We start from the raw sequence: 16,620 nt of genomic DNA, 5'->3' as shown, positions 1-16,620 counted from the left end.
TTGACCCTGAATAAATTCAGGTAAACTTTGGAATCACTGCTGGGCTGTTTCCTTTGTTATTTCTCTGTAAAGATACACCAGTTCCTGCCTTTTTTGCTTGGGAAGGCAGGTCATTTTTCAACTAAACTTCACCCAATTTGCAGGGAACCTACTCCTGATTGTCCTTTAAAGACCCGCCCCCCCAAGTTTCATGAAGATGCTCCCAGCTGCTCTCCATTATTCCCTTTGGGAAAACTATCTGGGGGCTATCCAGCAGCAGCATGGGGCAAGGGATGGAAATTACATTTGACTACATGCTCATGGCATGTCCCCCCCAAAATCCTATAGTATTACCATAGAGTTTCCAGCGAATCATCTGACATCTCAATTAGAGTTTGGCCAGATGTGCTGTCAGCACATAGCCCAACTTCAGTGCCATCACTCACTGTTTGTCCCTGTGGCCAAAGAGGAGAGCGCAGGTGGGAAGGCCCTTCCCCAGAGACTGCTTACCCTAAGTGGCACTTGGCATGCCTAATAAAAAGAGACAGCTTTGAAAAATGTGCCGTATGAATATGGGCTAAATGTTCTGGTTGAATGACATGCCTGCCAAGTTATTCTTTGTCTGCCTGTGCCCCTCCCTTTGTGCTTGCTACAACAAGGAAACAGAAATTTAAAAGCACGATGGAGAAATAAAAACTGAAAACAAAATGCAATCACAGACAGTATGGCATTATGAGCATAATAGTGACATCTGTTTCAGTTGAAGGTAATTGCATTTGGATTAATAACTCTATGGAGCTTAAGGGACAGTTTGGTTTTGGTTTAGATCTTCTCTTAATTTTTTTAAAGTCTGAATGCAGTTCCCTAGTAAATATTTTGATTACAGATTCTGTACTCCCTTTCATAACATAAGAGCTTCCCTGTTGTAAAATTTAGTTTATTTTAGTGCAGAATTGCAGGGGGCCTTGGCCGTTGTTCAGAACTTTCCAAGCTTAACACAACTGAATCCTGTTGTTTCCTGTAATGTTCTTCTGAAACATATTCAACATCAACATCTGGTGGATTTAAACCAATTTTGCTTCGGATCATTTAATGATATTCCATTCAGCAAGGAATCCTGATCAAAAGTGGCTTCATATGACCAGAACTGTGTAATAAAGTGAAAACAATGCAGCAAAGAATGCCTGCGTCTTAACGTAGATGTCCAGCATACATCATGGCAGGCTCAAACCAGAATCTGCCGAAGAAGAATTTAAACAGCTTTTAAAACTGGATACTGCTTGAAGATGGTTCATACACCTTTGGGGAAAAAAGGAAAAGCAAAAGAAATAGCCACTTGTTTCTTTAAGCAACGTTTGCATGCTATCATTCTTACCCCAGCAAAGACTGGAGCTAAAGTAGGGTTACACAAACAACACACAAAATTATTAATATGAAACTTCTCCGTTCAACAGATGGGGATGCTTTCAACTGCCACTGTTATCTGAAGTGCACATTAATAAAGGTCTAAGGAGAAAAGACTATTTTGACTGCTATCCCCCACTGGATAGCAGTCTGGTGATCATATCAATTATTATGTGAATTCTAGTTCATCACACCAGATACCAAAAGCTAAATTCATCAGGACAACAGATGCAATGTCTAAGAAGCAAGAGGACCCCTAAAGTCAAGACTTTACGAGCTCACTCAGCCTTGCCAGAATCCAGCTGGGGAAAGATTTTAGCTTCTCCCTAGTGTTTACACTATCCTTATTAAAAGATTAGAAGCTATTAAATAATCATAGGGCCTTCGTTAAACCAGTTTCCCAGAGGTTTGAAAATCGAGCAGCAATGCAGGAAATCCTCTTAAGCATTGTGTTGAGATGGTTAGAAAGCTAGAAACTACCAGTTCTCTAAAAATGTGCATACGTGAGGACAACATATGCCATTAAATCAAAAACAACTGTCTATAAATATTTCTGCATGGCTTGCTTCAAGGTTGCATTCTCTCTGTGACTTCTTAATTTATATGCTTGCAGGTTTGGATAAATGTTAAGTGGGAAAGAGATACAATAAAACCACATTGATCTTAAGCTGTAGTTGCCAACTCTTGGACAAAAAATCCTACCAAAGAGTAAAGCTCAAAGACATCTCTACTCATCAACTACTTAACATGTTTGCAACAAGTCTCCTGGTACTGAATAATAGTACCCACCCATGTTATCAGGCCCTCCAGTATAACTCAATCCAGATCTCCATCATGCCACAATTCAAAAGCAGAAAAGTAGTTTTCTACATGCAGAGCTGATAACTCAAGAAGGGCAAGCTACAGAACACAAGTCAAGTCACATATATGCATTATATAATCAAGAAATTGGGCATGACGTAGAAACACACAGAGATTTACACTTGCATGCTATCTTGAAAGGAATTAAGAATGGAAACAGATTCCTGATAGAAACAGTTATATCATTTTTTAGTGTATGTACTTGTGTTGGATACCAGGGAAAGGATAGGGTTCTTTCCAGTTTACTCTCCATCTAGTATATAATCTGGCTAATTGGTATTGCAAACTCTTAGACTGATAGTTTTAGGGGGCTTCAGTATCCACTCTGAGCAAAGTTGATGACTTTTTGACTGCCTTGGCAACTATGGGTCTATCCCAGGATATACTGGAGCCAACATCTGAAATGGTTGATAGACTGGATTTATATATGTACTTATTTATTTATTGCATTCAGCAGATTTCTGGTGATCTGATTAAGGGTTTTAAATGTGTTTCCCATCATTGAAGAATTTTACCTAAAAAGGAGACATTTGTTATGTCCTCTTTCTCTCCAAGAACCAACGAGTTTAGAGAATGCTCAGGCTCAACTGCTGAAGCCTTGTTCAACGCAGAATATAACTAAAGGGAATTAGAAAGGATTGCTCCCTGATGTCTTTTTCCTCCCACCAGGATACCCCTGTATTATGGTTTACAAGGCAATCAATGGACTGAAAAAGAAGGGAGATGGCTGTAACACTGTTGATGAAAGATTTGTGTGGAATCAGACAGAGTCCACCACCAATTGAAATGAAACCAATTAAAGGCTTCTGAGGTGGCAGATATGGCAACAGCCTTTTTCTCCACTACCCCTGCATTAGCTGAATCTCATACAGCTCAGTTGTTTAAGGTGTTTCATGATCTTTTGACACAAATGTTTAGACCACTTGAGGAGTCAAGTTCATCAATTAGCTGTGGTGATTTTGGCAAATTCTTTTCTGATAGAGCCTCTTTTTTCTACCTGATCAGGAAGCCAGTTCAAGGGGAGATCCTATGTTTAGGGTGTCAGAAACATTCTTTGTCAAAGTTCTATAGATAGCTTCACTTTGATTTCCCTGACTAATGTGCTGAAGGCCACTTCCTAAAAACTGTATCCTGTCCCCTCTTGGTTAAATAAATCTTGCCAATAAAAGTGAGAAGGGGAGTACCGCTAGCCAAAATGGTTAACATTTGGTTGAGGGAGTTGTGCAACTATTCTCTCAACCAAAGAAGTGAACCATCTTGGCTAGAGGTAGTGATCAGAACTCTTCCTTTAAAAAAAATTCCTTGGTGAAAAAGGATATGGCCAATGTTTGTATTTGTGTAAACTTGTTTGTATTTGTAGTTGGTTAATTTGCCCTATTGGTTTGGTTAAGCAGGTTCCCCCCCCCCCTGAGACTGATGGGCTTCTGATTTTAATTAAGTTCTGCATGGAGAGGTGGTAAGGTTGCCAACTTCCAGTTGGGAACTGAAAATCTCTCTGGATTACAACTGGTCTCCCAGACTACGGAGATCACTTTGCCTGGAGGAAATGGCTGTTTTGGGGGGTGGAGTCTATTGCACTACACTCTGCCGAAGCCCCCCATCTCCAAACCCTGCCCTCTTCAGGCTCCACCCCTAAATTGCCAGGAATTTCCCAACCTGGAGGTGGCATCCTTAAAGGTGCTTTTTATTTGGCTGTTATTTGACTGACTGGATATGATTCATAGGTTTCAATACACTGGTTTATTTTTCTCTGATTTTATGCTATGATTATTTTATTTTCATTTAAGATTATTTTATTTTAATGTACTGATAGGAGTTTTAAAATTATCTTAATGTAAACCACATTAAGATAATGTTTTAATGTTTTCATAATGTTTTTACTGTTTTAAACTGTTGTTAAACCGCCCTGAGCCCGTCTGACGGGGAGGGCGGTCTAGAAATGTGATTAAATAAATAAATAAATAAATAAATTACACAATACTTTTTTTAAAAAAAATCATAACAAAGGCTGCTTACACACAGTCACACGAACACACAATGTTAAGAATGTGTTCCTGTTATAGCATACATCATGGCATAAGTGACAGTACATGGTCTCTTAAATACTTAATGTTATCCAGTGCTATAGAAAAAATGATATAAAAATGATGAGAACATTCCTTTCTGGCATTAAAATCTATTCAGTTAATCCTTTTTGGCTGCAGTCAACCCATTTTTTAAAGTTCTGCCTAAATCCTGTTTCTTTATATAAAGTACCACTGCATGAATTTAATTTCCATATGTCTTTCTTAGTAGAACCTCCGGCAAGCCCATTATACAGTGAATTTTTTCAATTCAAAAGTAAGCATGTACGTACTGTTACCTTCGCAGTGCCCTTGGCTGTTCCTTTTCCAGCCGTAACAGCAGTCAAGCTTAGAACCGTAGCGACAGACCCCAGGCTGATTCACAGGTAAGAGTTGCCTGCGACCTCTTGAGCTGGACATAAAATAGAAAATTAATTATAGCAGAGGAAATAACAGAACCCCTATTGGTACAACACTCTGGACAGATATCTGTTCACTGACTAGGAGGGCCACATTAACTTCATAGAAGAGAATTGTAATAGACCCGTTCTTGAAGCTATTTACAGTGCAATTTACAGTCCATTGACTGCTTAGCATTGCACGGTTAAGCACAAGATGTATGTTCATAGCTTTGTTGATGACTGATGCTAAGTGGCATCTTTCCCACCCTTCCTTCCTCTACTGAGACTTATAGCCTGCCCAGGTTGTTTTGGGTTTTAGAAGAAGGAATCATGGAATGGCTTGTAAATTTAGACTCGAGTCTCTTCTCCCTTGAATAGTTAGACCACAGACATCTTGAAAGGTCAGCATGGGCTTTTAACTATGAATGTAATATGAACCTTCAGAAAGATAAAATGAGAATGCAAATTCAAAGCTTCAGCAGCTTCTGTTATAATATGAGCTATCAAGTAATAGCCAGTGTTATAGTAGAATCACTGGCCAGGGCCCAGAAAAGTACCTTGGGTACACTCAAGGGATTAGGAGCACCTCCCAGGAATGTTGACTTCTTTCTTTAAACAGCTCCAGTCAAAAAGCTTCAAGGTAAAGTGGGAATTTGAGCCCACATCTCCCAGTTCCTGGTCTGACACTTTTACCACTATGCTAGCGTGGCATTTATTTGGGAGGGGGAATGCCACTGTATGAGAAGCACAAGCTCAAAATCCCATTGCATGCCAATTTAGCTGTGTGACTGTTTGGAATCCAGCTACTAAATATAAGAAATCTGCATAATACTACTGCTTCTATCAAAAGCATGGAAACCAGTATTGTATTTAGTGGCACTTATTTCAAAATAAACTTCTTTATGACTGGGTTGTCATAATGGCAAAAAGATACTCTGTAAACAAGAGAGGGGAGGTTTGGTAATGAGTATAAAGTGTTGATTAACAAAAAGGAAAATGTGGATACACACTGAAATTTATAACTATTAAGCCACAATAATGCTTGCTGTCAGAAACATCCCTTTATTTATCCATACACAAATCAAAACAGCTTAACGTTTTCTGCAATGAATGCTACTTTCTTTCTTCTCTGTTACTGTTAATTCAACTCAGTGGTCTCAAACAGCCGCTAAGAGTTTATGTTTAGGTAGTTAATGAGAAGCTATCCACATAATGATAGGCTTATGCAGTTGTTTTGTAATGTTTCCGTATTTCTGTAACAGCAGCCAAAAATCTAGTGACCCTATATGTAACTCAACCATACTCTCCATACTCAAAGCGAACATGTAATTGCAACCTTAATAGTATTGAATCCATTGACCACATGCTTTTAAGCTGTCAAAATTTTTTAAAACTTAGATAGGAGCTGATTTCCCCCCTAATTATTAAGTAAGGATTCAGTTTCTCCAACTGCCGAGACTTCCAGGCTACTGAGCAATGAATGTTACTAAATTGATAGACAGATGTGTGCATGTATGTTATGTGCTGTTGCCAGCTCTGTGTTGGACAGCCCAGGCCAGCAGACTGGGCATGAGTGGCTTCCCTCCAGTAATCATTGGCAAGGTCCCAATCACCCCTCTGATGAGGATCACCAGACAATCCCATGCTATCTGACTTGTCTTCCCTGCACTACAACCTGAAACTTGCAGGACTTCTGGCTCAATTTCCTAGTGGATCTCTTCCCTGCCTCTAAACTGCTGGAACTGCTGCTAGAGGGTGATTGGCCTCTCCTGGCACCTCTTGTCCAATGTGCCCCCCTCCCCCGGCAGTCTTACCTACAATGTGCAGTCAGCCTTCCTCAAGCTGCCCGTCCACCCTGACTATTTTTGTCTCCTGGGCTTCAAATTCAAGGGGGCCTGGGATTTTGACAAAACCATGCCCATGGGTTGCTCCATAGCTTGCGCAGCTTTTGAGGCCTTCATCACCTTCTTGGAGTGGGCAGCTAAGGGCTGCATAGGATGTCCTCACGTCACACACTACTTGAATGACTTTCTGACAGTGAGCCCGGCAGGTGGCATGGCCTGTGCTGATTATTTAGCTTCTTTCCAGGCTCTGGCTGGAACTGGGTGTTCCACTTTCTCCGGAAAAGATGGATGGCCTGGCCACCTGCCTCACCTATCTAGTTTAGAGCTTGACTCAGTGGGGAGCTGTTCTTGCCTCCCTACTGGCAAGCTTCTGGTCCTCAGGGAGCTCCTACCACACACCCTGTCCCACCCCAAGGCCACACTCAGGGAAGTTCAGTCTTTAACTGGGCACCTCAACTTCACCTGCCAGGTTGTGTGTCCAGTGCGGGCCTTCTATGCCTGCCTTGCCAATCCACTGCCAGGGCTTCTACCCCCACCACCGCATTTGGGTTTCCAAGGGCACCAGGGCCAATCTCCATGTCTGGCTCACATTACTGAATAGCTACATTGGGCTTTCGCTCTGGCAGGGGGCCTGGGAGCCAGGGGCCAAGCTGCATGTGCTTTCTGATGCATTTAGAAGCAAGGGCTTTGGCACCTATTTCCAGAGATGGTGATGTGCTCAGAGATGGCCAGAGGCGTGGGCCCGGTCGGGCCTGTGTTGGGGCCTAACCTTCCTTGAGCTCCTCCCCATCCTGGTTTTGGTTGATCTGGAAAGGGCAGCTCAGGGATTAACAGGTCTCCTCTGGAGCAACAACCAGTCTGTGTTCTGAACAGGCAGTTCTCACACTCTGAGTGGGTCATGCGCCTAGTGCACAGGCTAGTGCTGGCTTGCTTATCTGCTAACATATTGTTTTCAGCTCATTACGTATCAGGGACTGATAACAGAATCATGGATGTATTGTCTTGCTTCCAGACAGAGAGGTTCTTCACCCTTGTCCTGGAAGCCAACTGGGATCCAGATTTCTTTTCAGAAGACCTATGAGAGCCTGGCAGTGTAAGATATTGCACAGAGTATTCGCTTCAGTCACTCCTTCCACCCTGCATGCCTATCAACGGGCTCTGCCAAACTTCCTAACCTTTGCTGGTTCAATCATGGGCAGGGTCTCCCTGCTCACATCTGAATGCATGGTCCTGGCATATCTGGCCTCCCTCAGAGAGAGGGGTTTGGCCCCAAGACCATGCATGTGCACCTTGCTGCCGCTACTTTCTTCAGCAAGGCTGGGGGTTTCCCTGATCCCTGTGGTTCCTCCACTGCATGTCGGGTCATCAAGGGCTGGCAGAGATGCTGCCTTTCCCCAGCGGATGACTGAAGACCCATTGTATGGCCTATCCTTAAATGCATCATCAGTCACCTCCCAGTGTTTTGCCATTCCCCGTTCAAGACCGACTGTTCAAGGTTGCATTTGCCTTTTTCAGGGCTTTCTGGGTCAGGCACTTGGTGGCAGGTTCTTGGCACAAGCCTCTGGGTGCACCTTGGGATGTGGGGATATGGCTGTCCGGGGTCAGCAGGTCTACATCTGCCTGTGCCAGTCCAAGACCAACAAGATGGGGCAGGGCACACATTTCATCTTGGGGCCCACCAAGGCATCATCCTATCCCATGCAGGCACTGTTGGCCTATCTCCAGGCTCACCCCTACTGGTCCATGTCAATCATTCTCCCCTCTCCTGCTTCCGGTTTGTCAGCATCCTTATGTTCTCCTTAGCAGCAGTGGGCTTGCCCGCCAGTGAGTTCAGAGCCCACTCTTTTACGATTGGGGTGGCCACAGTTGCCTTGGACCTGGTCCTTCCCACTTTATGAATCCAGGCAGTGGGCAGATGGAAGTTGGGCATATACAAGACCTATATCCCGATCTCACTCTCACTCCCTCTTGTTTGTACTTCCCACAGGGCAGTGGAGGATGGTGTGGGTCTGCCAGCACAGCATTGTTCATTGGGCCGGTCATTATGCAGCAGAGTCAGGATGGGGTTGACATCTGGGACAGCAGGGGGCTGTTGCAGTGAGCTGGATCAGCATGTGAGAGATGCGATGGAATGCTTTCCTCCCCACAGTGCTCCAACATGCACTGGACTCAGGACCGCCAGATGCTTTAGTCATCCAGCTGGGGAAGAATGAATTGGGTTCACAGCCTGGCTTGGACCTGCTGCATGCTGTTATCAAAGACCTGGGGTTGGTGCAGTGACATTTCCCAGGGACACAGCTACTTTAGTAGCTCAAGAGACACTCATAGCAGGGCACTGCTTCGCCCAGGAATGTGGTCTTGGCCAGGTGGCAGGTGGTCAAGGTAGGTGTGCATTTCGTGAAAGTGTTAGGGGGTTGTGTTATCTTCCACCTGACCATTTCCTTCTGGCTCGAGGACTTGTATCAACCTGAGGGGGTGCACATGTCCAACTGGGGGAAAAGGACATTTGGTTATAGGACATTTGGTTACAGGACATTTGGAACAGCCTCAGGATTGATTGCAGCTTTAGGATCTCTAGCAGGAGCCATTTTGGGACTCTTGCGATGGTTTAGCATTGAGCATGGATCCATTTTGGTTAATCACAGCCTGCGTGCTCTGTTTCCCCAGAGCAGGAGATCCTTTTTATGGAATCCTGTGGGTGATGCAGAGCAGTAACCAGCCCAGTTCGCAGTTGCTCACTCCTTGGTGACAGGGGAACCATGCAAAGTATACGCCAAGGTGCATTCCCACTTACTGTCATCCCATGGTGAGTCTGAGGGTGTAAGAGGTTTATCAGCTGACAGGTGGGTCAGCCAATTGGGGATCTGTGCCCCATGCGGCGTCAAGGATCTGGTAAACTATAAGCAATAAAATTGTGGCTTTTTTATCTCCAGTCATGGTCTCTGTGCTTTCTGTTCTCCACTCTAGCCCTCTCCCCTCAAGCTGGTAAAGCAAGTGAAATCTGGTGATTGGCTTTCTCTCTCAAATTAAAAACAAAACCATACAGGCATCAAATAGCTCTAGGTTTGCTTGAATACATTTTCAGGACTAAAAAGCAACCCAGAAGAACTTCAAAAGGAAACAAGGACCCGTAAGTGACATTTTTGTATTGTAAAAAAAGCAACAGACTGGTCAAAAGAAAGAAGATGACCGTTTGGATGCAATCAACCTATTGGAGAGGCAGAGATTAGCAGAGTAGCATAGACACAGTTCACTTCCTCCTCCTTCATCTAGATGTAGATCAGAGACACTGCTGATTTCTACTCAAGTAAAGTTCAGCAGCAGATCTGTAGTTTGCCAACAGAATCAACCTGGATCAGACCCATACCAGTCAGTGGTGAAATCCAATTGTTTTTACATCAGATGAGAACAAATAGCCATATGACCTACTCTCCTGAGCCTCTAACAGTGAAATCCTATGCAGTTACTCCAGTCTAAGGCCATTAACTTCAATGGGCTTAGATTGGAATAACTATGTTTAGGATTTCTCTGTTAGGGTAGTTTGATATGCAGCAATTAAGATGTTATAACAATATAACTTATCTCTTGGGTGGGTTTTTTTGTAAGAAAAAGGCTTAAGGTCTATTATCACCACTATTCGTTTTATTTTTTTTAATTATTACAAAGAGATTATCTTACTATTATAATAAGCAATACAATAAAAAATGTTGAGCAATGACTTCGACTGGCTGTAAAGTGAAAAGCAGTATTCGGACTCCACCACTGTCACATGGAAACAAGAAATTACAATTAACCATTGATCTGTGAGTGACGTTATAAAACAAAAAAAGAAATAACTAGGATGAAGGACAAAAAGAAAATTGTATTCTTTTGAGAATACAAAAGAATTCAGAAACTTTGCTGAAGAGAATTTACTTCTGAGTAGTTTTATAATAGGATCTTGCCAATGGAGACAGGTTTTTTTATGGGGAATATATACTATATAAAATACTGCATGGAACCATCATTTCAGTTTGGCTTCTAGCTGAATGTGGAAAACAGATTCTTCAGCAGTGAGGGGGGATGCGTAAAATTATTTTGGCCTAATTAAGATGGATTATTTTAAAATTTTATTGCTAGCTTAATTGGTTATGTGCTTGGTTATTGGGTTTGTTTGTTGATGCTTCTATGGTAAGAGGCTTTAAGACCACATTCGGTGGGACAGTGGACTATATATACCTTTTTGTTTTGTTTTTAATGATTGCATGTCAAGATTTTGTTATAAGTACATACTGAAGCTGGTTGAAATCCTGGTGGGCTTATCACTATGCTAAGTATCTCAGGAAGTTTTAGTGACCTAATAGGTCAGGCCATAACCCAACAAAAGCCTCCTGTATCAGCATGGCACGAGGAGATTATAATGCCACCCAAACAAAGAGAGCTTTGATGTATACCAAGTACACCCTACAATGTTGAGGAGGGCCTAGAGTATGAAGAGGGCACTCCCCACTTCTTCTCCCACCCCTTCCCACTGGGTATTTTGGGTCCTCACCACCGAAGCAGATCCCCCAGAGGCTTGGGACACTGGTTGGACTCTGTGCTGTGAGAGGATGCTCCCAGCTCCCCACCCCTCCTTTTCTCCTGTTTGCTCTCCAACCCAGCCTAGCAAGGAGATCATAGCTTATGCACAAAAGAAATGGCCAGATGCACAGGTGAGGCTCTTGAACACAGTCTGAGTTCTTAAAAGAGAAAGATCTTTGGTTGTTGTGGGTTTTCCGGGCTGTATTGCCGTGGTCTTGGCATTGTAGTTCCTGACGTCAGGAACTACAATGCCAAGACCACGGCAATACAGCCCGGAAAACCCACAACAACCATCGTTCTCCGGCCGTGAAAGCCTTCAACAATAGAAAGATCTTTATTCACTACAGCATAGCTTTATACTCTCAAGGACATATACATAGGGAAAAGTTATATAACAGCACAAAGGACTGTTGCAGAATTAAAGAAAATATAAACACTTGAGGCTACTCTCAGTTTTGGAGACTCAGATGTTACTTTGGCACCCCCTCCCTGAGATGGGGACAAGCCCACTGGAGCTTATGAAACAGAGGTAGAAGCCTCTCTGTTCCTTCCTTTATTCCTACTAGGGTTGCCTTCCTCCTCGTGGGGCCTGGAGATCTCCTGGAATTACAACTGATCTCCAGATGATAGAGATCAATTCCCCTGGAAAAAATGGCTGTTTGGAGGGTGGACTCTAGGGCATTGCCACAGAGGTCTCTCCCCTCCCCAAACCCCACCCTCCACTCCTAGTATCTCCAGGATTTTCCCAGCTCAGAGGTGGCAACCCTGGGGTCTCGCATGAGTAGGATTCTCAGGTGCCTGTTGGTGGTGGGCAAACTCCCGGGGGTTTGCCCCCTAGCCTGCCAACCCATCAGTGGTCAGTGAGAGGTGGCAAGATCCCGGAGGTTGCCCACCACTGGCAGATACCTCAGGAGCTCGTGCTGCATGCACACTCCCAACAAGCACGGCAATGTCACTTCTGGAAGTGACACTGTTGCGCCGGCCATGGGAGCATTCCTACGCTTCATTTTGGGCAGATTTGGGCCCCAAATGGGCCGAATCGACCCTGTAGGAGTGTTCCCGTGGCTGGCATGATGATGTAATTTCCAGAAGTGATGTCATCACACAGGCGCCGGAGCACACACATGACCTCACCACCAGCACGAAGTAAGTGCCATGTCCCCCCTCCTCCCAGCAGGAGGGTATAGGGACCTGGCAACCCTACATATGAGCCCATCTAACAGGGTGTCCAGATCTTTTAACCTTCATGGATGGGTTCCCCTTCTCCCAATCCTGAGTTTGGGAATGATAGTCCTCATGGATCACTGGGCACTCTTTTCTTCAATTAACTCAGAGCGCATTTCTCCTTCTTTCATTGCCCCACTCATGTCACCCAAACAGCCATCCATCTTGTCCTTCCCTGGCAGGTGGGCAAGGTGATATCTCCCATCACCCTTCCAAGCAGGCCCATGTTGTTGGCCTCCAGTCTTGAGCCCATGCCTGGGCTGGCATCTGCCATGTCCCTTTTCTAGTGCTGGAGCCTGTCATGGGGCCCAGTCGCATTTGTTAATCAGGAACAGCAGGGAAGAGAAAATGTTTATTAATTGTGAAATGTAGAATGAAAATCCCCAAACAATATTACATATTTTCCCATTCAACTAATGGGAAAACTCTATTATTTATTGTACTTTATCTTATATGGATTTCCTTCTGCATTTCCTGTGTTTCTGATTAGTTTTCCCTAATGCATTAGCTCTAATTTTTCCCTAACCTGCATTAGCTCCAATTTTCCTAAGCTGATTATAATTTTACTGTTTCCTGTCTATATTTTAAGCTTTCTTATATCCCTTTGTATTGTTCATCCTCTGGTGGAATACATTTTTTGTAAATATATTTAGTATCTATTGAAAGCTCCCACAAGCAGGGGGGGGGGGAAATAGTATGAAACCAGGAAGGGGGGTTGGCAGTGTCCCAACACTCTGCTATCAGTTCCCATGGTTCTGGAAGTGATGTCACCACATCATCAGGGGACACCAGAAATGCTGTGGTATTTAGACAAAACCAGAGCATGCCCAGTGACCCCTGGCAACATGTTGGTGTCACTTCTGGGCACTCAGGGAGTGACATCAGCACATTACTGGTGACATAGTAACATCATCGCAAACCCCAATCCCATAAATCCTCTCACTAGTTGCCAAGGGGAGCCTTGTAACCTTAACCCAAGGTCACCCAGTGAGCTTCCATGGTAGAACAGGAATTCAAACCTAAATCTCACAGATCCTAGTCCCAAACTCTAAACACGATACCACACTAGCTTCCATGGGGTGGCTACTGTTAAACAGTAGCTATCAACCTGGCTAAGGTGATTCATGCAATATGAGTGGTAGAAAGTCACCTGGTAGATGCTGGGCTTTATAAATGGCCTGGCATCCTAAGCAGAGTTACAATCTTTCAAGCCCATTGACCTCAATGGACTTAGAAGAGTATAACTCTGGTTAAGATGGGAATCGTGGGATTCGTGATAAATCAAAATCATATTTTATTACTCAAAGGGTTTGAAATCATGGCTCATACTCATAACCTTCTCAGGCTAGATTACAGCATACCTACTCTTTGCTGCAATGAATCTAATACATTTTTATAGCTGCAGCCAGGCAAAGAGGCATTCTGCACTGGAATACGTAGGTGCTAACAGCAGTAGCATAGACAGCACTTTGCACTGCATGAAGCCATGTCTTCTACAGTACTATGATCCCATGAAGCAGTACAATACCTCTAAGAATATCAGCTGCAATTTTGATTCTGATGGACCTGCAGCCATTTTCGCACATCTCCATCAGTAAGACTGGACTACAGAGCACCTTGAAAGATTGAGCCATATGTGCTATTGTATAGCAAACACATTTAGCAGTGCAATCTAAGAATATATTCCTGGGAGTAAGATCCAGTAGGTTTGTGAGTAGATCTACTTAGGATCGCTCTTGAAATCTTCTTTCATGAAGGAGCAGGTCGACAGGTGTGCAGCAAGCCAAAAAGTACAAGGAAATATAAAATGAAATTTTACAATATGCTGCTCAGAAGGATGTGCAGATCTTGATTTGAAGATACCTCTTCCCCCATTATTTTAATATTTATTTTATTTGCAGTATATATGTATGGATTGTCAATCATAATCATTCTTAGTGCTGCTCATATCTCATGAACAACTAAGGATGAAACTAAGAATTCCCCCCTGGCCACTACCAAAGGTGACAGGAATCTGTATGTGACCAAGATCCGTGTGTTACTGCTGGAATTATTAGCAGTTATTACTTCAGTGGTTATTAACTTAGTGGCAGATAAAAACAACTTTTTTTGAACAAAGATGGAACAAATAGGACAATAATAATACAATAAATCAAAACAAGAGATCAATTTCAATCTATTAAAATCAATGGAAATTTCATCACTGACTTCTGTGGGATGCAGATTGTTCTAGTAGGGCAGTCTTAAACAGAGTTATATACTTCTGCATCAAACAAGTCAATGCCCTGCATATTTCTAATATGACTGTACAAGATTTATGCTTCAGCATGCCCTCTTCAAAATATAACATCTGAAGCATTCACAACCTTAAACCGGAATCCCTTGGTGATAGTGGTGAACAGTCAAACTAATAGCTAAACAATTATGCACGACCATATATTTCAGAAAGCGTAGAATTTACATCAGGTTTCTGACTATTATTTTTTTTATTATAGCACTGTCAAGAAAAATCACATCACACAAAAATATTCATACCTTCATAACACGTAACTCCAGCTTGGTAAATTATTTGAATTCTGAGTCTCCAAGTGCAACTCTCTTATATTTATGGATTTGTTTTTATTAAAAATATCTTCACAAGCTATCAATAGTCAAAGCAGCTTACTACCATCGTGAAATTAATCCATATTAAAAACCAGTATGAAACAATCATAAAACTACCATATATCTAATGACACCTAAAAGAGCAGCACGAAAGAAGTGACTTGAAGATCAGTCACAGACTGGATTACACTGCACGTAAGCTCATTCTCCTCAACGGATTTAGAAGGGTGGTATAACTTTGCTCAAGACAGCACTGTCAGATACTGAGCTGTAAACCAAGGAAGAGCTGGTTAAAATATCATGTCAGCCAACTACGATGGCACTAGCTTCTGTCTTTCAACTTCCAACTGCCCAACAGTAATTTAGGATACTAATTGCTGAGCTACCAAGGATCATTGACAGGGGATGCATGTCAAGTGCTTTGAACATTCTAAAGAGCACTGCACATGCTAAACATTTTATGTGGTAGTCTGCAGGTCCTAAGCAGCTGTCAAGTGTGAAATCCACACTCTGCAGAGGTTCAGAAGCGCTGTCTTCATCATGATGTCTTCCAAGATCACAGGCGCTCAACTTTTCCCAGGACTGAGCTCACAAATGATTGATTCAAATTCACAATGGGTTGGTTCCAAGGTTGCCATTCTGCCACCATAAGGATAGTTATGCTGTTAGAACATTTCCACTGGCAGAGGAGGAGGTGGGAATTTTTGCCTACTTGCCCCTCTCACTGCAGACTTCACCCACACTATTCTGGATGACTTCTTGACCTCCAGGAGCAGATGTTGGGGTGGTGGTCAGCATGGTGCAGCAGGGAGGTGGGAAGTTCTGCTCAGCAAGCTTCACTCAGACTGAATAAAAACGGCAATGCGAATGCCTCTCTCCATTCATTTCTCCACATCCTGCTGCAATTTTATCAGAAACTGCTGTAACTCTTTTAAGAAGTATATTATACAAACACGACTTCCAACAATGCTTCCCTGAATCTTCAAAAATTTTCAATTGGTCAAATCATTGCTAAACCTGACGTTGGCTCCACAGTAAACTCTCAATGTAACCACAGCTTTGATCAAAGTCAAATAGCGGTTTGTTTTGAGCAGAAGAGCTACTTGGCATCGTGCTTGCTTGGGAACTCCTTTTCCTGACCAGCAAACTCCATCTCTTAGTCTCAGTGTGCATTAGTCAGTGATGATGGACATGCACTCTGCATAAGCTCAGAAGCACCCACATCTTTAAAACTTCACGTTAACTTTCAGAATAGGTACTGTGATAAATCCTGGCTCACATTAAGCCCTGATCTAAACTCCGGACAAATTCTCACACTTGTCCAACTCAGGAGAACCATAGAATCGAGAGAGGGCATGTCTGCGTAAAAAAACCACACCAGGCCACACTTTCCTGCCATCATTCAGCATCAAACATTCAGCTGCTGTGCTGAAAGTGGGATATGAACACAAGAAGTTGCCTTCTACTGAAATATCTGGGTCTTTTAAGTGCTGTTGGATCCGGATCTTGCTCTTCGACTGCAGACCAACACGGCTATCCACCTAATACTGACCTTGACAGACCAATGGTCTGCCTCAGTAGAAGAAGAAGAGAATGAAATCTGCAGTGATATTTCAAAGATACGAACTTTCAAGACGGAGCTTTGACTCTCCAAAGCTCACCTCGGAAAACTAGTTGGTC

At 43.1% G+C, this 16,620-nt stretch overlaps 1 protein-coding gene across 1 annotated transcript in view; it reads right to left on the bottom strand.

Annotated features, from left to right (window-relative positions):
- The window catches only part of EGFL6 (EGF like domain multiple 6), a 112,396-nt gene that overhangs the window by 32,603 nt on the left and 63,173 nt on the right, over positions 1-16,620 (bottom strand). Inside the window, exon 4 of the mRNA XM_054974380.1 lies at positions 4,607-4,719. Within this exon, the coding sequence (XP_054830355.1) occupies positions 4,607-4,719 (113 nt within the window). The remainder of the gene's footprint in view (positions 1-4,606; positions 4,720-16,620) is intronic.

This window comes from Eublepharis macularius, chromosome 3 (genome assembly GCF_028583425.1).
Source record: "Eublepharis macularius isolate TG4126 chromosome 3, MPM_Emac_v1.0, whole genome shotgun sequence".
NCBI lineage: Eukaryota > Metazoa > Chordata > Lepidosauria > Squamata > Eublepharidae > Eublepharis > Eublepharis macularius.
Note: the sequence above shows the minus strand (reverse complement) of the source record. Positions and strands in the feature narration are given on the sequence as shown.